This window comes from Pleurodeles waltl, chromosome 8 (assembly GCF_031143425.1).
Source record: "Pleurodeles waltl isolate 20211129_DDA chromosome 8, aPleWal1.hap1.20221129, whole genome shotgun sequence".
In the NCBI taxonomy this organism is placed as follows: Eukaryota; Metazoa; Chordata; class Amphibia; order Caudata; family Salamandridae; genus Pleurodeles; species Pleurodeles waltl.
Genome location: NC_090447.1, coordinates 596,783,524 through 596,805,875, shown reverse-complemented (window position 1 = coordinate 596,805,875; position 22,352 = coordinate 596,783,524). Strand labels below are relative to the sequence as shown.

General features: G+C 43.3%; 1 protein-coding gene across 2 annotated transcripts in view; it reads right to left on the bottom strand.

Moving 5' to 3' along the window:
* GAS6 (growth arrest specific 6) overlaps nt 1-22,352 on the bottom strand; it is a 333,398-nt gene that overhangs the window by 179,730 nt on the left and 131,316 nt on the right. For both annotated transcript variants that reach the window (XM_069204632.1, XM_069204633.1), the window contains exon 5: nt 16,103-16,225. In XM_069204632.1, the coding sequence (XP_069060733.1) occupies nt 16,103-16,225 (123 nt within the window). The remainder of the gene's footprint in view (nt 1-16,102; nt 16,226-22,352) is intronic.

Sequence of the window (22,352 nt, the reverse complement as noted above, 5' to 3'; positions counted from 1 at the left end):
AGGTGGATGTACGGAACATGGGGAGCACTGAAGATGTGGAATAAGGGGTTTTGCAGTGTAGATCTTTAACCAGAGTATATGGTAAACAGTGGGGAGTGGGTTGGGAGTGGGGGTGGTTCCTTGGACCCAGCATAAGGTTAATAGCACTTATCGCAAGGAAACCCCTTTGGGAGGTGGGGTTGGATCTTCGCAGATAAGGCGGTACAGCTGAAGAGAGGTCAGATGAAGGTTGGGTGCATGAGGAGTGGATAGATAGGAACTTGTCTAGCGCACTGGGCCTCTGGTCTGTTTTGTAGGTGCCAGCTTACAGTAGCAGAAGCGATACAAGGGAGCTCAGTGAGGCTCGTTACCCCCGGGAAGAAGAGAAGGCAGGGTCGAGCAGTGTGCTGGAGCTCTGTGGGAGACGTTCGCTTGTCGGTACAGCAGTAGAATGCCAGCTGGGAGGCAGAGGGAAGGCAGGTTTTGAGCAACCTCCAGAGTCCCAGGTCACCTACGGGATCATCGTTAAGCAGCAGGTTGGGAGAGAGGGCATGTTATGGCCGCTCAGCGCCTACTGGTGGCCGCTGGACAGCGTCATTCAAAAGTGTCCAATTACAATGTCAAGCAGGCAGAGACCTCTTGGGCTACAGGTTATGAGTTGAGAGGGTATACTTTGCTTGATTATGATCTAGAGAGTCTAGAGCAACGGTACTCAAAGTACGGCCCGCGGGCCGCCAGCGGCCCCACGGACCTAGCTTGGCAGCCCGCGAGACGCACACCAAACGCCACATCATAATGGCAGCAGTATGTAAACATAGAAGAGGGCCGCGGGAGCATGCTCCCGCGGCCCTCCTCTATGTTTACATACGGCAGCCATTGTTTATGGCGTTGCCCTGACGATCCTGGAAGCCAAAGCCCCATAAAAGTCAGCGCTTGCAGCTAACTTTTATGGGGCTTTGGTCGTCTGCTTCCTGTCACCGGCTCCACGTCTGCTGCCCGCCTGCCTGCCTGCTGTTCCACATTTGTGGCATCTTTACAGTGCTTTGAGTCAGGTAAGGCTCTTTGGTTATTTATTTATTTGTTTTTAATGTAGTGTGTGTTACTGGGGTAGGCGTGAGAGCAGATTGCGCTGTGTGTGTGCGCTGTGTGTGTGTGTTACTGGGGTAGGGGTGAGAGCAGATGGCGCTGTGTGTGTGCGCGCTGTGTGTTTTACTGGGGTAGGGGTGAGAGCAGATGGCGCTGTATGTGTGCGCGCTGTGTGTGTTACTGGGGTAGGGGTGAGAGCAGATGGCGCTGTGTGTGTTACTGGGGTAGGGGTGAGAGCAGATGGCGCTGTGTGCAGATGGCGCTGTGTGTGTTACTGGGGTAGGGGTGGGAGCAGATGGCGCTGTGTGCAGATGGCGCAGTGTGTGTTACTGGGGTAGGGGTGAGAGCAGATGGCGCTGTCTGTGTTACTGGGGTAGGGGTGAGAGCAGATGGCGCTGTGTGTGTTACTGGGGTAGGGGTGGGAGCAGATGGCGCTGTGTGCAGATGGCGCAGTGTGTGTTACTGGGGTAGGGGTGAGAGCAGATGGCGCTGTGTGCAGATGGCGCTGTGTGTGTTACTGGGGTAGGGGTGGGAGCAGATGGCGCTGTGTGCAGATGGCGCAGTGTGTGTTACTGGGGTAGGGATGAGAGCAGATGGCGCTGTGTGTGTTACTGGGGTAGGGGTGGGAGCAGATGGCGCTGTGTGCAGATGGCGCAGTGTGTGTTACTGGGGTAGGGGTGAGAGCAGATGGCGCTGTGTGTGTTACTGGGGTAGGGGTGAGAGCAGATGGCGCTGTGTGCGTGCGCGCTGTGTGTGTTACTGGGGTAGGGGTGGGAGCAGATGGCGCTGTATGTGTGCGCGCTGTGTGTGTTACTGGGGTAGGGGTGAGAGCAGATGGCGCTGTATGTGTGCGCGCTGTGTGTGTTACTGGGGTAGGGGCATTGTTTTGAAAAAGGGGGTGGGGTGGTTGTTCCCCCTCTAAGAACCACCCCCTCTAAGCCCCACCCACCGCTGTCACTTCAGTGCGGCCCTCGGCCGCAAACCATACTGCAATTTTGGCCCCCGAGAAAAAGATTTTGAGTACCCATGGTCTAGAGGAAGGTGAAGTGCGTCAAGAGAATTAGGCACAACTGAGTAGTGAAAGTGCATGGTTGAGCAGTGATGAAGGGTGGAGGGGGACCTGACACTATTCATCGTGTATTGCAGGTGTTGAGTGCTGCAGGGAGACCTGATAGTCACTGAGGCGCACCGAGGATAGCGCAACTGACAAGGCGTCAGAGTCAAGAGTGGCCACTCACCTTGACATGATGTGAGCTCTCACGAGGAGCCACAAAGACATGGTATCAGTGTCGGTGGAGGTTTTGGAGTCTAGTAAAGGTGGGGAGGCTCGCCTTTGGAAAGGAGGGTACATGGCTGATTCAGGAGTAGGGACAGAGGAAGTGACAGGTAAGGTGACGACTAAAACTGACATAGCTCATCAAATAGTTGATAAACCAAAAATGGGGCAGGGTCAGAAGGGGTAATAGTGGTCGGCGACAAAGCAGACAAACGAGGGTTTGGACAGCAAAGAAATTAAGATTAAGAAGCTCCCAATGGGTACTTCGAAACCTTTAGGAGCTCACCTGATGTTAGCAACAAAGAAAAAAATATGGAAGGGAGGATATGTAGAAATGTTGAAGCTGCTTCACAGGGAGCGTAGGGCCAAGGAGGGTTCTAAAGAAGAAGAGTTTGAACTGGTGAATGGCCTAAGGTCTCGGTCCTGATTGAAAACTGGAGGGCTGCATTTCTTATATTTGCTAGCGTTTACTGTGAAAAATATCCAAAGTGATCAGTGGCTTTGTTGAAATATATGGAAGTGATAAGGAAGGCTCAAATAAATTATGGGGGGTAAGCGTGGACCCAGTACGATGAGGAGTACTGGGCCCATATGGCAAGAGATCCAGAAGTGTAGTGGGGGTAAATTGATGCTGATCTATGGCAACATACTATGGGAACCATAAAATTTGGCAAGACTGTCTACACTGCCAGTGGCCTACCCATGGTTTATCGCCCCTTTTGGCAGCATCCTACCTGGGGAGGGGTGGGTGCCACTACTAAAAGACATAGCATAGGGCAAGGTAGTGGGGGAGGACAGATGGAAGCCTGCTGAAATTTCAACAGGGTCTCTGCACAAGGGAATACTGTCATTTCCGACATGAATGTTATAAATGTTTGGGTCAGCACGTGCTTGTATACTGTTATGGTGAGGGAAATCACACAGGAGACACAGGGGGATGGGGCAGTCACAACAAGGCCATGCTGGGGCTCAGCCGTTGCACCCTTCCTTCCTACCTTCCATGGGAGGGGGAGGGGAGGGGCATAGTACTTGAAAGAAAAGCTCCTACACCAGTTAATCTGGAAAGGTTGTTCTTTTGTTTGGCCAAATATGCAAACCAGACAATGCGGCTCTTCTTCGGGTCGGCTTCTGACTGGGGTACACTGGATCAGGGGGGTGACGCTGGGCGGATAACTTAAAATCAGTTGGAGCTCACAAACAAGTAGTGCAGGACAAGTTACTAAAGAAGGTTTCGGAAGGTCACATGGCAGGCCCTTTTTTGGATTGGCCGATGCAAAATGTGATTACATCTCTTATTGGTGTGGTGCCAAAGAAGGAAAAAGTGCAGTTCTGCTTGATTCAGCATTTGTCATGGCCAGAAGGCAATGTGGTGAATGATTTAATTCCGGGTGAGCAGGTGCCAGTCACATATGAGTCTCTTGACATGGCTTTTTCCTCCGTTTGTTGTCGGTACAACCTGAAGACTTTGAGCTCTTGGGTATCCAGTTCGAAGGCTACTGGTACGTGGTTAAGGTGCTGCTGATGGGGTGTTCATCTCTTGCGTGCTTTTTGAACGTTTAAGTACATTTTTGCAGTGAGTCTTTTAAAAAAGGACAGGACACTATATGATCACACGCTACTAAGACAACATCTTTATGGTGGGTTCACCTGATTCATCACAGTGCTAGCAATAGTCAGAAGTTTTCCAGACCATTATGAGTGACTTAGGAGTTACCCTGGCACTCAAAAAGACAGCTGGCCCTAGTACTTCTCTATCCTTTATGGGCATTGAAATTGATTCTGTGGCAATGGAAGCCCACTTGCCAGTAGAGAAGAGGGTAGCAATGTTGAGTTTGCTCAATGACATGTTGGGTCAAGTGAAAGTTAAAGTGAGAGATATTCAGGTCCTGCTAGGGAACTTGAATTTTGCCTGCAGATTCGTACAGGCAGGGAGGACTTTCTGCAGGAGGCTTGGCTTAGCCTTGGCAGTTAGACGGTTGCCCACCACCATGTGCGCTTGAAAGCAGTGGTCAAGGAGGACTTAAGGACGTGGCACACTTTTTTGGAGGCATTTAATGGGGTTCTCTTAACAACATGGCAGGAGTTAGAATGGGATGCACAAAAAGGCGGGGTTGGATTTGGCATATATTGGCAGGGTAGGTGGTGTTCGGAAGAGTGACCAAACAGTGGAAATGGGGTGGCCCGAGCATTGCCTTCCTCAAGTTCTTTTCTTTGGTGGTGGCAGTGTCCCTCTGGGGGCAAGAGATGGCACACAGAAGAGTGCTTTCAGAATTGACCATATGGATGTTGTATATGTGGTTAACTGGCAATCTGCCAGGGATGCACACTCTGCCAACTTTCTGAGAGTTTTTGTGCTTCTTTGTCTTCAGAACGATACTGCATTTTGAGCGAGGCACGTCCCCCGGTGTGAACAATGACATTGCGAATGCTTTGTCTAGTTCATAGTTGGAGATGTTCCTTGGTCTGGCCATGGACGCAGAGCTCATAAAACCTCTGAGACCTTCAAAACTGTGGACCATAGGCGACAAAGGAAGCTTCAACTCCTGTTGAATTTACTGGCAGTCTCCATGCAAGCGTATTTTCAGGCTTGGAGGGAATCTTTGCAGTGCGGGGCCCGCAAAAGGCAGCAGAAATGGGAGAGAGTTGAGGACGTAGTGTAGTTTATTCTGATACTCATTGAAAGGGTCAATCTAGGTTGACAATCGCAGGCAAATTGGCTGGAATCGCCTCAATGGGGAAGCTAGTTTGGGGTTACCCCATTTCTGCAGGAGAGTTAAGGACTAGGATACTGGAAGGATGGGCTAGGGAGGTGGGAACCAAGGGGTTAGTCAGGAGATCAGTTTCTTTAGGGATTCTTACTAACATAATACTGATCTTAGCCTCAATGTGTGTCGACTGGGGCGAGACAATTTTATTCAGTACATTGATGGTGTGGATGTTTTTTGAGGCCTTTCAGGTTTCGGGATTGCTGAGAGTTAGAGAAAAGCAGGGTGTATTGTGGGGGGGTGGCAAGTTTGGTGGAGAGTTGGTTTGGATATGGCACAGTAAGTCTAAAACGGATCAGAGAGGGAGACGCAATAATGTTCAGTTAAAATCGTATCCGGACAGCACTTTATGCCCAGTGATATGGGGTTGTAGGTTACAAACGCAGCAGCCAAGTCCAGACAAGCCAGTGTTTATACACAAGGATAATAAGCCAGTGACCACTTTTCAGCTGCTGTCCGTGCTGCAGAAGCAGTTAAGTCGCTGGGCCTCGACCCTGCAGCCTTTGGGATGCATTCCTTTAGAATTGGTCTGGCTATGGAAGTAGAAAGGAGGAGTTGGATGTGGGTTTCTGACAGTTTTCAGCATTATGTGCGAGTAGAGGGGGAAGCATCTTAAATCTCTGTTGGTGATTGTTTTGCTGTGTTTGTTTCTTTACAGGTTCAGTGGCCAGTTCGGAGGGTGAGGTCTTATCGATTTGGTTTATGGGCCACTCCTTTATCAAATGGGCCAAAATTCAAGCATAGAAGGGCAGACAGGGAAACAATTTAGGACTGGACTCAGCATCTTAAAATTTACAGTGGCATGGCAAGTGGAGATGTGGTACCTGGTAGACGGTTTCTGGGTAGTTGGAGAAGGTCAAGTTGCCTTGGTGTTCAGAGTTTTAGGCTTAAAAGTGACAGCCCAGGTGGAAAAGGAAAGGAAAGAGGGGGCTAAGCCTGGACAAGCCAGGATGTTCAATGTTTGCCATGAAGTTACCCTAGCCATGAAGTTACCCTAGTTACAGTTGCAGAGTTACCATCATCTGAAAAAGAGTTTTAAAGACAGCAGTCCCTCAACTAGAATAGGAAATTCAGGATTTGAAATAAAGGAAGCGAAGGGGAGAGGGTAGGGTAGGGATGCAGGTGTGTTACAGATATGTCATATGTATAGAGAGGTTGTTAGTTTAGTGAAGGCAAAGGCCAGGAGGTTGGTATTGTTAGGTGCACCTGTTTTCAATAAAGCCGCCTTTTTCACACAGCCAGTTGTCAGTGTCGGTTATGCTCCCCCTTTTCCCCAGTGGGGCTCTGGCCGACCCTTGGAAGGTTCCCCTCCACCCCATGGGAGTATTGGGGAAATGGAGCAGTCCAGGACTCCTTCGGCTACTTTGAGCTCCTTGGACTATTTTCCCCTGCCACCATTTTATGAGGTGACAAAGTTGCTGGACATCAGTCAGGGCCTCAGTAATTTGTTCCTCTCCCTCCCATTCCCAAAGAACTAGCTCGTCTCGGGGGAGGAGAGGGTCACTTCTCAGAGCGTTTTTGTAGGAAGCTTTGTTGATTACAGGTGTGCTATTAGAGCTAATGTTAGCTAGTTGTTGCTTGAAAGAAGGTGCATTGGTGGAGAAGGGTCAAGTTGCCTTGGTGTACAGAGTTTTAGGCTTAAAAGCGGCAGCCCAGGTGGAAAAGAAAAGGGTAGATGGGGCTATGCCAGGACGAGCCAGGTTGCTACAGAGATACTATCATCTGGAAAGGAGTTTTTAAGACCGCAGTCACTCAACTAGAATAGGAAGTTCAGGATTGCAATAATGGAAACGGGGGGAGGGGTTGGGGAGTCTTACAGGTAAATCATATGTATAGTGAAGTTGCTAGTTTTGTGAAGGCCTAGGGGTTGGTATTATTAGGTGCACCTGTTTTCAATAAAGCAGTCTTTCACACACATCAGTTCTCAATGTTGGTTATGCTCCCTCTTTTTCCCCAATGATTTAATTTCATTTTGTGAATAAGCATTCCAGCATGTCACAGAGTTAGCCAATCTCCTCATGTACCATACATGGTTAAATTAGTTACCAGTAATTTCATTACTCTGAGTCCATTCTTCCTATTTACACTAATTACAGCTATGGTGTGAGTTTGTCTCATCCGAAAGTCACGCCATTGACCAATTTTGCTTTCAAAACTAGATTCACCCTCACCCTCCTGTGTACATACACAAGTATTATCTATCCAGAAGACATTGTACAATACCCCAAAAAGCACCTGGAAAAGTCAGACTCAGCAAGTGAATGGTAGGGTGGGAGGGGTTTAATGACTGAAATAAAGAACAAACTCCTAGTGACACAATTACCCAACAGTCCTTATTAATTTGGGTATACCTTGGGCAGCGTGCTTGTATAACATTCCTGAGGGAGGTTCATATGAACAACAGACACTTGCCTGCAAATGGAGACTGGAGAAGCATCCCTACTTCCCAATACAGCTTGTGACACTGTTTGTAGGAGACAGTTTGCATATGCAACATGCTAACAGAGGCGTATACTGCCGCTGTGCGACCTCTTGGGGGGGGGGGGGGGGGGGAGGGAGGGGTCGTGGACAGATTCATTTTAATGATTAATTTCACCACCAATAAAATCCTGGATCCAATATAAAACACAAATTTTTGTTCCTCTGATGAGGGGACTGGAGTCCCGAAACACATAGACACCTTTAACATTAAAAACATGTTATTTTGAATGGAAATGATATTTAGTTGAGCACTATAACCCATAAAAACATAACATATTCTTGTATAAAAAATAAATAAGCAGTAAAATCCTAAGGAAAGTATTCCGGGCACATGTATATATATTGTGAAAGGATCACCATTAACTATGAACAAAGACTTATGCCCCAAAAAAACAACCTAATCTCTGGCCAGAAATAGGTACTACAAGAACACCACTATGGCAGAAATCAAGACACACCAACATTTCTTCAGTAAACATGCCCACACGTTAAAGAGCGGCAAAAAGGAGGAACAGCACATATCTGTCTTTTCCTACAGTACCGTAAAGTGCATACATTCTTGACGAAACAACACTTGTCACCTAAAATAGAAGTGAGTTGAGAACATGCCTCTATATTCAACACAATTTGAACGGTAACACACAGTTTAAAGCACAAAGATTTGAGGCCTGCAAGGCTTAGGCAACATTTTGGTAAATTAGGCATCTCCTATGTGCTACTCCATCAACAAAGGCGATGTCCCACGTGTCTACAGCACTGGGAGACAAACAGCAGACTACAGACCGATTAAAAAAAAGAACAGGGCAGTGACAGAATAGTGCCTCTGCAAATAGAGAAGAGAATAGCTGACATCACCGGTGCAGATCAAAAACAGCAGCAACTTCAATCAATCGACTGCTCTCCAGCAGAGCTCACCAGGTAAAAAGGCTGATTTCATTCTAGAGGAGAACACAGAGAGACCTCGCTTTAGGGTAAATGTGTTGGTTGTCTTTCTGAACAGAACACAAGGAACTAGAGATATATATATGATCCATACCTTCAACATCCAAACACCGCCGAACATACAAATAAAGAGGGTACGTGAGGTCGGAGATACCCACAGAATACGGACTGCAAACTATGCTAAGTGAACGCAGACTGTTGCATCCCAATCAATCTTAAAGTCAAAACACAGGCAATGGTTAATGGAGAATACTCTGGCACCTGAGCAGAGAGGAGAAACACGCACTCCAGACTCAATAGAAAGATGATACAGAAAAATCAGTAGAAAGCCGGGGGTCACCGGCCTTTAGGTAATGTGGCCTGAGGCCACACTACCCTAAGCCCCACAAGAAAAACAATCATTGCAGATGATCAATAACACAAATTAAGGCAGTCCCCGCCTTGTGCTGAAGACAAACTTTTGTAATTCTAGTATCCAATAAAACCTGGCAGCATGCCTAACAGCAATAGGTATCTGACCAAAGCGTAAGCAGACAAGGAAATTAACCAGTCCTTTGTCCAGGTAAAAATGAAGAATATGCCTCACAAGAAAATGACCCATCAAGACGCCACCATCAACTCCAAGACATGAGGAACTGATTGCAGCATGAAATTGCAATTAATCTAATGGGTGCCATTCATGAAAGCCTCAAGGCTTCAGCCAGAAGAAGTTGGACAAAGTCACTCTTCAAGAGGAATCAGGACAGGGAAACCTTTGAGCTCGGAAGGCACAGGAAAAATAAACATGCACCTAAGCCAAGGCCTTTACGGTCTCAAGACCACCATCTAGACCAGGAAATTTGGAGATGGCACTGCAGAATTAAATTCAACTCCACATGCATGAAGCTGACAATGATGGCCAACTTACCTGCAAACACCCAAAATCCACTGGATCAAATCTGCAACCTATAGGATGTTGTCCACTAACCAGAACTGACAAAGAGCACACAGGAATAATACAAAACTTGCTCATGAGCTGAGACTGAGAGGCAGAATGCAACTTGGAATAGCCATGCTGCAAAGTCGATACCCAGGAAAAACTGAAATATGCAAAGAAACTGACATATTCCTGCAGCGTAAAGGAAATAAGGCATACTTCTAAATGACAGGGTAGCTTCCTGGTATTAAAAGTCACTGACACTGATATCAATAGATCCTAAACAACCAGAGATCTAAAGAACTGAAGGCTCAGAACAGTGGAAGTCTATAATCTAAATCTGCCATAAAAGCACCCATCCAAGTGTAATTGAAATGACACAATTGAATGCACCAGCCATTAAGCTGAAGTGTTCAACTCAATCTAAAAAGAAAAACAAGGCAGCTGCCTACCTAGCCTCAGCTTGGTGTTCTCCTTTTACCAGCGCAGAAACAGAAGACAGAACGTGACTGGTAATTCTGCTCCATCAAAATAACCTGGAGGGCTGACTGTTTGTAGCTACTCACAAAACAGGATTGGAAACTACGACTTAACCATTTCCCCTTGTCCCAATCGAGAACAGCCACTTACAGTGTGTAAGAAGAATGAACCTATACTCGGAATAATGTTGGATTCCAGTCTGGCCCTGCTCAATGTCTGACTAAAGCCTGAACCGGGTCACCAGCCAATTTACCAGTCCAAGAGGTCCAGGCTACAGCATCAGCATAATGGTGTGATGCAGCGCTTAATCGCGGCGTCTCTGTGTACAACCGCGGTCGGACCATGACTCCAATTATCGGAGCGCCGTCCTCCGCGTTTTTGCCCAGTTCTTGTGACGTGTGCCAGGAAGCATTTTTCATGTTCCCAGTCGCGTCGTCCTTACCTGTCTTTGTAATATTTTTTATTTTCTGTTGGTGGTGGACTCCGTTCCTTTTTCTTTTTCTTCCTTTCTTCTGTTTTTCTGTGCTCTTGTCTTTTTCTTCTTTCTGGTCTCCCTGTTGTCTTCTTGCAGGTTTCCATGTTGTCTTTCTCTGTTCCTTTTTCCCAGCATGCCCTTTTTCTCTTATACTTCTACTTTTTTCCCCAATCTCTTCTACGAGCCTTTTCCCAAACCAAGATGGTGTTGTTTCCTTTTCCTATGTTGTCACTTCCTGTTTTCCAGTATAGAAGTCACTCAGTCCTGATGTGCCTTGCGCTGCAAACACTTCCTCTTGGTGATGATCTTTGCTCCTGTTTGTTGTTATTTTCCAGCTCCTGTTCCTCTGATTGTGAATTTTTCCTTTTTTTCCCAGTTTTCATTCCTGTTTTTTCCTCTTTTTCATGAGTTCCTGTTTTTGAGGTTTTTCCAATTTTGGGTTTTTTTATCCTCCGGGACTCCTTCTGGAGGGTACGGTCTGCTTTGGAATTTTCCTGTCAAACTGCATTGTGGCTACTAGAAAGGGTTGCCCCTATCCTGGTCTATCCAGAACCAGCAGAAGACCGGGTGCTCTTTCAAACCCTTCAGTCAAAGGTGAGAAGCATTGTGCAGACCGTGACAAAAGGAAGACTCAGACCACCAATGCCCAGTATCAGAGGACCACCTTGGGACACAGGAACATGACAAGACCAATATACCTCTTCCCCAGAAAGAAAGCAGGAATTCAAAACAAGGTAGAAATGTGCTGCATAAACCTAGTGTTAACGTGATACAGAGAACATCTGCAATGAGGGAAGCGTGCAACTATCCATGCAAAGGCAAGATAAAAAAATATATTACTATTCTCCTTTTTATGTATTAACTCTTTACTTTTATGAGAGCATCTTAAAAACCTCGTGGCCAAAAAACACACTTAAGAACATACGCCATGGTGACAGTCGGACTCAAAACTTTTGAGGTGTTTACGGCGATTGCTCAGGTTCTTTCCTGTGACTGCTCTAAACAAAAGATAGTCTTTTGCAACCCTATTGTTAGACATTTAAAAATACTGGAGGTCAGTGGTGGGTCCAAACGTGCCCCAATACAGAATTAACCCAATATGAGGCTCAAGCATCAACCGGGGACAAAAAAACAACAAAAAGAAAAAAAATGTTTTACCTGCGCTCCATATGCTACAACAGTTAACAATCCCATTCATGACTTGGCGGCAGTTCCATCTACCAAGCAAAGTACTGCAGGAACTCTACCGTCAGGAAAGGAATGAGAGTAGGTTCTGAGAGGGTCCATGCACACTTCTACCAGCGAATACCAAGGGGATCACCTTCTGCTTTTCTCCTCCTCCCCATGTGGTCCACACTGTTTTCCTTTCGTCTGTGTTTGCTTTTCTCCATAACCGCCCACACCCCTGTGTCGCTTACCCCCATCCACGACCTGTTTTGCTTCAATTCCAAGGCCCCTGTGTTGCTTCAACCCCGTGTTGCTTCCCTCCCCCTTGTTGCTTCCCTCCCCAAAAAGCTTTTTTTTAAAAAAAATTAAACACTCTTGCACGTTTTTTTTCTGTGGGGTGATCCAACCTAGATCAGTGAATAAAAAGAAAAAAAAACACCCACATCATTTTGTAGGTGTACATGGGCACTGTGTGCCTACTTCCAACATCCTTGTTGTACACTTTTTTGTATTTTGTTTTTTTTCACCCACGCTGTACAGCATCGCTAGAGACCACTGGCAAAGCTATTCGAGCGCAAAGGTAATAGCTATTGATTTTGCCAATGCTAGCTTTCTATATCCCTTTTTGACAGGAAGAACAGGAGTAACAGCAGTCATCCACGGTCACCATGAAGTAAATCGGGAGGCTAACTTTGCATCGAAGGAGCTGTAGGCAGATTTGCTCCGTCCCTCCTGTGGCCCAGCTAGAGAAATACATTTAGCTGGCCTTCTGCAAAGCTCCCACCAGAAACCTGACCCTACAAAAACTGAAGTGGAAGACAGCATTTACAGACTGCCAGTAGTGGCCTGACCTAGTAGAAAAAGTCCTGCAGGATATCAGCCCAATATGACTGCTGATATTGCATCAAACTGCCAAATGGAATGGACTCAGCACCAAAATAAGTGCATGCACATACATGGTATTTCTATAGCGAGAACCGAGCCAAAAGGCAGCAGGGCGCTGTACAAGGTCATAGACAAGTGTGCCCTTTCTCAAGCAGATAGCGATGTTCCATGTTTGGTTGAGTCCATGCTTCCTAACAGAAAGAACAGATGCAGACTTGTGGTGGGGGAGGGGACCTTTGATTGCTGGCAGGGTAAGTGTTAGTTGGAGCAAAATTGCAGAGCCACGTCCTTAAATGGAGGAGGAGTGTTAGCTGAGATCAGAAACCAGTAGGTCTGATGACCTTGTGTGCTTATCAGACAATTAGTGAGGTTATTGGAGAAATAAGCAGCCCTTCCAAATGAGGCCAAACTGATCACTAGAAGACTTAAAAGCCATCTTAAATACCATCTCATCACTGAGCAGAGCTTATAGTTAATGTTGCAGCTATATGTATGAGAGAGTGATCATAAAAATCAAATAGTTAAACAGGTGTTTCTCCCCACCTGTGATACCTATTCCTGGGTGGGCCAACTGCTCCTTTGAGACAAAAATGTTATCACAGGAGCACATTTCGATGCTATGGGTAAATTCAACCTCTGGTTCACCATAAAGGTGACCAAGTTCAACAGCCACTCTAAAAAAATAACATTTTAGCCTGATGAATGTATACATAGGAGGATCGGATAAAAGCTATCACATCAACATGCATGGTTGCGGCGGTGTTTCTTTTCAACTGTGGGCAAAAATCACCAAAAGGCGAGTGAGAGAATAAATTCTCCTTTAAGGTCTGCAACCTGCCCTCCCTACACTAAGTAAATGAACCAAAGTTGTGTGGAGCAAATAACAGGTCACTGTAGACCCCTTGAAATGCTACCTTGGTAGACCTAGTATTAAGCCATATAACTTATTGATTAAAACAACACCCACAGCACACTGGTGACATGCTGCATCACTGAGCCCCCTCTTCACTCCAGAATGGCACAATGGTCTTGGGGTGGGATTACTTTGGGTCAGAAGCTCTTATGTCTCAGTGGTGTCTGCATCCCAAATCCCCAATGGCTAGAATTTCCACACCAAACAGTAGTGCCAGAGAATGCACTGCCAATGGCCCTTTTAAATAAAATCGCCTATAGTAGACTGTAATCGAATTTTATTAGCATCATCCTTTTCAAACTTGAAAAACAAAAGAAACTGATTAAGACAATCCATGTTTGTTAGTTGACGTTTCATGCCAGGTGTAGCCACAGTAGGGTCTTTGGCAGTTCTTCAGAACAAAAGAGTCCCTAACTCCCTACACCTACATCAGCTACCTATCTTGGTTGGTGTCAGAGGGGTGTGTATGTGTATGTAATTTGACAGACAAGTTCAATGTACTTGTCTAGTACTTGTCTAGTCCATCATAGGAGGCAGGGGATACTACCTTACTACAATTACAGTTGGACCTGTAGAAAACATAAGAAGTTATACCGAAATGTTCCTCCAAAGATCACCTAGGGGGTTGTACAAGGTCTTATAAGAAAGAATCTCCCAGGCATATCGCTTTTGTGATTGCCAACAGTGAGCACATTTACAAAATGCACACGGCACTGTGTCCGTGAAGTTAATCAGGGCTTTATACAAACTTAAGAGATAACAATTGCAAACCTCGTGGTAACTCAAAGTGTAGTGTTTCTTCAATGCAATGATCAATTGTGCAACTATGCAATCTTGCCCTGGCCTTACACTGACAAAGCCTCAAGAAGAGAGTGACACTGTCCGCTCAAAAGTTGTTTTTGTCGTTTGGCCTGTGATAATTCATCTGACTCAGTGTCTTCTAGTTTGTCAAAGAAAACTCGTAGTCTAATTGTGCAAAAAAGCATTACGTTCTTTCTCTTCTTGAATTTGTAGTGATGCAGTGAGACTGAGCGGAGGCAAAACTAGTATAGTCCACAATTTGTGTAATTTGCTTTTGCACAATTTCGAAAATTTTCAGCAAAGCCATACAAAATGACACATAATACTACGAACTGCAACTCTATAATTTCATGCTATATTTTAGGATGAATTGAGTACTTTTTTTGATGCGAGGACGTATTTCATGCTAAAAAAAGTGCAAAAAAAAACCAAAGCATTGTGAACATTCGCTCACATTATGTTGTTTCTGTGCGTTTATGGTAAATTTTTACCATGAACAGAGCGTTATTACACAAGGTCGTATGATTTTGGGAATTGCACATAATAAGCGTAATGTGAACCAATGTAGTTTAATTTTGCCCAGGCCTATTGCAAACGCAAACTCTTGTTGAGGACTCTGGCCTGTAATTTAGAGAGGGTAGGGGAATTTCATTCAACTACTTGGTCTGGGTCTGGTTTTGTTGCTCTTTTTCGCAGCGACTCCTAATTCTAAGTGAGTCTGGTGCACAGTGATTTGTTGGGACTGTCCTTTCATCATCTCCGGCTTTTCCCTCTGCCTCTCGACCAAAAAGATCTCTTGACTGGTGTGGACAGGCCCTCTCTCTAGGGAGCATGCCAAACCACAAAGGTAGCAATGATGCACGACCTGTGAAGGTGCTGAATGTCCAGGTTGCTGGAATGTTTTGGAATTTCATGTTTTTTTTGTTTACTTAGCGTACCATACTCTAGTCATAATAGATGTAGGACGCTGATAACCCACGGACATAAGAGCTTCTGCCACAATGTAGCACAATCCTGTCAGCCTGAAATCATGAGCGGGCCCAGCGATGAAGCTTGCCGGTATGGGTGAGGGCCCAGCATCCTTTTAATCAGTACGTTATTAAGGCTTGTGTGTACTAGGACAGTATCTCATTGGTCTGTCTTTTGTCAATTCCACTTTTGGTTTTGCAACCTTTTTTTGTTCATAAACTCTGGGCTTACTAATAACTGGTGCAATGCACGTTGGCACAGATATGCAAGTTCTATGGACATCTCTAAATCATCTTTCACCAAACCATGCGCAACAGGATCAATTGCATTAAAGGCTTCTTTCTCTCCCACATATTTCACCCCCACTGTCTTCTTAAACAGCTTCAAAAAGTCACCTCATCCCTGCTCAATTCACTTCGAAGTAATTAGATTTAATTGTTAAACAATTTGAAACAACTGCCCAAAGAAAGAAGACTTGGAATTCCAAATCAATGAGCATGGCTCTTGAATCGTACATCCCTGTTTAATCTTCAATTCCGTCACTACCTTTTCTCACTCTATCTTTTTCTTCCTCGAACAAAACACAAAGTTACAGTAACGCATCTCCTATGTATAGTAGTCAGACATTTGCCCCACAGACAAATGATCATGGTCAACAATGGTGCTGCAAAACCCATGAGCAAAACAAAACCAATAAAGTGAAATGAGACTTTCTGGTTGGCCCATCAACTAACAGGCAAGCAAACTTCAGCCCACAAGTTAGTCGATGAAATTTCAAAGCCATACCATCCATGCACTGTCTATTATATGTAACAACAAAGAGAGAGCAATTGTATTAGGGCAAAATCACCAAGCTAAAAGGCGATTTTACAAACATACATAGGTGACCCGCAAAATAGTAAGAATATCTTTAAAGACATTATTAATCCCAGCTCAACTGTGTGCAATTCAATTTTGAAATTCCTACCAGTGTCACATTTTTTGCCTGTCCATCCGAGTTTGCAATGACAATAAAAATCTCCCTTTTGGTCTTCACAAGACGTTGATCCATCTTTAAAGCATGGATTCGGGGAACACTGATTTGGCAGATCTGTGGGGACACAATATGAACACAAGAGCATATAAAATTATTATAATTGTCTGCAAACGTTCTCTCTTCACACACAGAAAAAAATACTTAATTGAACATAGTGGTGCACAAACATGGTTTCTTTTCTCCAAGCTTTAATTGCATTTCACTAACATATTGTTGAGCAAATCGAAAAAAACATGGGGTGGAGTTAGCCAGACTCCTGGATGGTTCTACATCCACAGAATTAAGGACTTCTAGAAACTGATGGGGGTTGTATACCTTAATATTCAGTTTTTTAGAGTAATCTACAAAACTATTGGGTCAAGAATATAGACTACCAACACATCAAAATTACAGAGTTAAGTATGAAGTTACTATTCTTAACTTCACCTGTATGTGCCTTGACAATATACATACCATTAATTTATGCAGTTGTGGAGTAGAGAATAGTAAATCTATGCTTTCTACAATCGACATCATAGATACAGTCGATTAACAAAACACTTCATGAAGTGGTAGAACACCCCGACGGGAGCCACGGAACTTGTCAATGTAGTGAGGCATATGAGAAGGATGGTGGAGTGGGTATCATCTGTAAGAAGTCAGATGAAGGTGTTTCACAAGGAGTAATGATGAGCAAGGCTAGTTTCTACTCTCCGTTCTCAACCTGCATGAGATCACCAATGCAGCTGCCATATTGTAGCACTGCGACTGTTCTACCATCTGTGAAGTGGCAGATTGGCCTGGTAAATGAGAGGGCAAGAAGCATACAAGGAGGCATTCTCTGAGGTACAGTCACATAACTGGACTCGTGCAGACCAATACCCTGAGAGAAATTCTGGCATGGTAAAAGAATGTTTATGGACCAAACATAGCACATACTACATGCCAGCAGGTCCAGGATGATGTTTTATTTAGCAATATGATCTGCTTATTCTATGCTCCGCAATGACATACATAATTATTATGAGTGGCTACGCTCATTCATAAATTTAGTTTAGGTACAGTTTGTCAACTAAAAACTACTCCTACAAATACATATTTAAATGTTCTTCATGTGCAAGCCAGCTCATCCCTTGCAGTTGTATAATATTGAATAATGGATTAATTTGCTTTAAGAGAGTTTGCTTTGAGAGAGTTTCTCCTTTGTATTAAAGCTAAAAACAATCAGAGTGCAACATTTAGATTTACCAGCAATGCTCATCAAGATTTCAGGTCTTCATCATAGTCCTGAACGTCCTTCCCTCCCTCCTTTTCTTAAGGGTTAAGCACATGCTGTTGTGCCATTGACAAAAGGCTTGTACAAGGTGCTCATGTACTTCTACACAAGTCTGGAAAGGTGGGCTAGAAAAAATATAAGTTCAAATGAGCTGACTATTGTGTAAGCTACCCTGATAAAATGATAAAATAGGATCAACTGATGAAGATTATCAGTAAATCTTCATCTATCAGTTCTGTGACAACTCCATGCATTTCTTCAATTGAAAAAAACAATCAAAATGGAAGCCAACATGCTAAATTTCTCTACAACTAGGGAAGAGTTTAACTCCATTTCAGAACCAAGCACATTGTGGGACTTGTTTGCTCCAAAACCTAAGAACTCCACTAACAAAATCACTCAAAACACAAACTTGTGGCCACTCATTGAGAGCCCTGTAATGCTAAAACTCCTAAACGAGGCTATTTGCTCTTGTGCCAATCAATACTGAATGTGTAAATGTTTCTCTGCAGCCAAAGGGCATCTCTAACAAACTCATACACACCATTGTTACACTAGTCATGAAATTTGCCACTGATCCAAACATGCTTGTCAGCTATAGACTGAGCTTTGGCTTCTATCAATAAAATTCTGGAAGCAATAGTCACCACAGACGTCTCAGTTTACTTGAAGAAAACATCAGTGATGACTTTCAGGCATGCTTTGTGCCTCAAATGAGGCATTTTTCTCGGCCAGGGACTTGAGCCAAAGTTGTGTTGATCCTCCTAGAACTATTCACCACTCTCAACAGTTCACCACTACATCCCCCTACGTTGATAAGAATCTGCATTTGAGCTAAAAGGGGCTGACCTCCAATTGTTCAGATCCCTACTTTTTAACTACACCCATCAGGTAAAACGTGGCCCATTCACATTAAAAATTACCCCCATGATGTGTAGATTGTTCAAGGATAATCCCTCTGACTGACCTTTTTCAAATACATACATGACACCACTTGTGGCAGTCTTTGAAATTATCTGATAACACATGTGTGGATGATACTCAAATACACATCAAAATCTCAAAAGAGCCAGAAACCACTAGGGAAGTACACAATTGCCTCCAAACATAAAGACTTTAAAAAATGAATGCTAATTTCTGGCTATGCATGAATGCTCTCAAAACTGACTGACCTACTCATTATTAGTCTTATAAACCTGGGTCTCTGGTTCTGATCTGGCTCCACTTCCATTGTCATCTTCCCACCTAACCCACATACGCCTGCAATCTTGAAACCACTTTTGACAATGAACGTTCCCTGTTCTATTCAGGTCAACTTCATCACCAAGAATTGCGTACATCCCTTGAGTCCATGAGATTCTCCCCTTACTTTAAACTCAAGATCGAATTTCTCTCGATATAACAATGGTCTTCAATAGCACTGCTTATTAAAATGGGATATGCAGTGATCTTCAAGCCAAAATCTTGATGATTATTCAGATGCTACTAAATTGTATTACTCTACTCAACTTGAAGGGCTTGGATCACACCACTCCAAGTTTGAAATCACTACAATGGCCGCCCGTTCAGCAAAGGATTACATTTAAAACCTTGTGTTTGAAACACAAACCATTGAATGGTTCAGCTTCACACGACCTTTCCAAACTTCATGCCTAGAGTCCAACCTAACATCTCATTAGGCCTGTCCAAACTGAAATAGTTTAGAGGCAGGTCACTGTTCCTACAAGGGTCCTCATATTGAAACACTCTTACACTACATATCTGTCAAGAAACCAACACCAGTTCCTTCAGCAAACAACTGCAGACTTAACTTCTGTCAAGCAGCTGCACCAGCCCAGTACTCTGTAGTTTTTCTTGGTCGAATGAACACCCAATTATTAAAACAAATAAATAAATAAAATATAAATAATCGAAGGGATTTAAGTATATAACCAGAATGGACAGGAGCTAAGGAAATAGGCCAATGTTTTGCACTGTGTGTAAAAATATAGTAGAAGTACTTAAAAGAAGGGGTCACATCCCAATGAATAAAATGTCAATCTATGTTAAACCCTCAATTTAGTTGCTTAGAACTTTGCAAAAATACTAACTTAAAATTTAAATTCATGTTCTCTGTGACAGAGGATAAGAGTAATCTCAAGTATATGAAATTAGGTACATCTGTTTGCAAATTACATGATTCAAGAAACTGTCTCCCATGGATTCAAATCAATGTTTACTTCACCTACTGTACCTAAAAAAAACATTGCACACACAATGACAAAATCACACTGTGGTGCCGCAGTCTCTGCAAACTGTGTGGCTTTCTATGGTGTGAGCAGTTCTAGACCTTGAGGGAAAAAAGTTTTGCTCTTATACTTAAGTTACCACTTCTTCCTCCTAAACAAAGAAAGGCATGCCCCCTTCACTTTAGAAATAACTGTTCTTCCTGTGAAACTTAAATATCTGTTTGTAATGTACGTTTCCTGACTAGAGTTCCCATTTTTTCGATACTATCTGGAAACCACGAGACAAATGTGAGATAATCTTGAACCATCAGTTTGATATATATGGTTACTTTGAATCATATCTTGTACATTGGGTATGAATACGTCTTTGTTTATTTCTGGCCGCTAATGATTGATTTCAAGAGTTCTTCAGTTTTGTATTAGTTGTATTGTTTATTTTTATCTGTACAGCTGACATCAATTATTATATATTCTTGTTAAAGCTATTCTACAATCAGTTTAATTAAGAATTAGTGTTATCTACTTTTCCAACTGCTCAGCAACTGGATATGATTTCCAAATGTAAAATGACCTAGGCAGGGTTGGTGCAACTAACCTAACCTATAAAATGGTCACAGCCCTAATAATCACATATTGTTAACCAATTCTTTGGGAGGCTCACTAGGACCTGGATGTGAACCTGAGGCAAACAATGTGAAGCACTAAGCTTATAGTTACTAACCAAGGAAAAAAACTATTCAAGTCAACCTCACAATAGACACGTTATTCATCTACCACGCAGCAAACCAGTGCCACAAAATATTTATAGTTACACAGCAGAACTCCTTTTCATTTTATTTGTAACAATGCCACAAAAAGATTTTCATCTCACTAATTATCAAACATAACTCAACACTTAGAACTTCAGCAAACGTTTACTACTTAAAGCAATACTCAAAACCTTCCCAGTCACCTCTCCAAAAAGTTTAACACTGATGTAACGGAATAATAAGATAATGCCATTCCTTGAAATCACTACACCCACTAACTGGTTCTTAAAAGACAGCTAAAAATCACAACGCAGGTAGAGTAAAATGGGTCTTCCATTTGTCCACACCTTCCTACATTGGCCAGCAACTACTGTATGAGCCAATACAAAACACAATCAGCAGCACAAAAAGATTATTATGGTATTGCTCCTATATTCTCACTCTTTCCTGAATCTTTGATTATAGGTAATGTGAGTCACTTTGATATTTTTCCTGCAAGCGGAACAAACCTATGACTCTTGCAATATGTTTTACCAAAGACAACTCATTCTTTGCTTTAAAACAACATTAAATGCAGATGCTGGTGTTTTTTCTCTGGGCCACTCTAACACTCCATCAGTCATAGCCCAACGCCAAACAAACATTTCAGTATCCTGGATTTACCAAAAACAGCATCATACACCATATAAACCACACAGTCTTAAAGTGTGGATTCCAAACTACTTCAATAATAAGAAAGTAAGTTGCAGTCTAGATGGTCTACCATTTAGTTCTTAGCTCCTGGAATAACCCTGAAGTGACCACAAAGCTGTACCTATACAAATATGAAGATTGCTAACCAATATCTAGGTTAAGGCTCTTCTGCACCACTGCTTAATAATAAATAAATCAGAGGTTTAGGTCCGTGTGTGAACTAAAAACTACCTCTACAAAAAACACTTCCACTTCTGATAAGCAACCCATCTTTTCCCTTCAGCTGTCGAACGTTGAGTAATAAATGTTTAGTGCTCTTAAAGCAACCACAAAGATTCTTTCCCTTTCTTTAAAGCTTTGACTTAGAACTGATTCCAAATTAAGACAAGCTGATCCACAGTGACAGCACAATCAGCATCAGTTGCAAACAGACTAACAGCAGAAAATATAGGAACTGGAAACCCCAAATTGGCCGCATTCAAACTTAGTACTCTTTTTCAATAGATTTGAGAGATTCTGTTAAAAAAGTGAACTCTTCTACAGATCGTGAGTACTCACAGCAACCCAAAAAGGAATGAAGCTAATCTTTATCAGTAGAAGCCAGAGAACCCTTAAGTGCCATAAAAAATGTTCTTTTGGTTTAATATCCGCGCTTGCTATTTTTGACCTACCTATTCTGCCTGTTTTGTCTCATCCTTTTCCAAATTAAATATTGTTACCCTCTCCAGCAAGATACCAAACCAAAAGGCATGCTAAGGTTTTGAGAGGCTGGGATACAAATGTGGTAAGACTTCTAAACTCCACTGTCAAATTGATCTCATGGTAAACTGACTAAAGATCCAAAGGCGAACAGCACTCAGTTTCCCCTTAAACTGCTAACTGCTCTTGGATTCTCAGTAGGGATGACAATTCACCAATATCTGTTTACTTAGGTGTAAATCTGCACATCATCTTACAATGCCATATTATAGCAAATCAAAAACGGTTGGAAAAATTAGCTCCCAGTAATTAATGGTTACATTACTCTTCATTACACATTTCCCTTAGTATTTTACGTAAATCCTCCCACACACTCATAGCAAAGAAAAGCCTCATCCTGTGTTTTCCCGGAATGGCACAGTCTTTAAACTTGATGATATGCCAAAACAATTTCACAATTGCCAATTCTTCCAATCTGTTGCCCTTCTCCCAAATAAAATATACTATCATTTCTGTACTGTGCTCTTAATGCCCACATTACCTGGTGTCTGTACCCC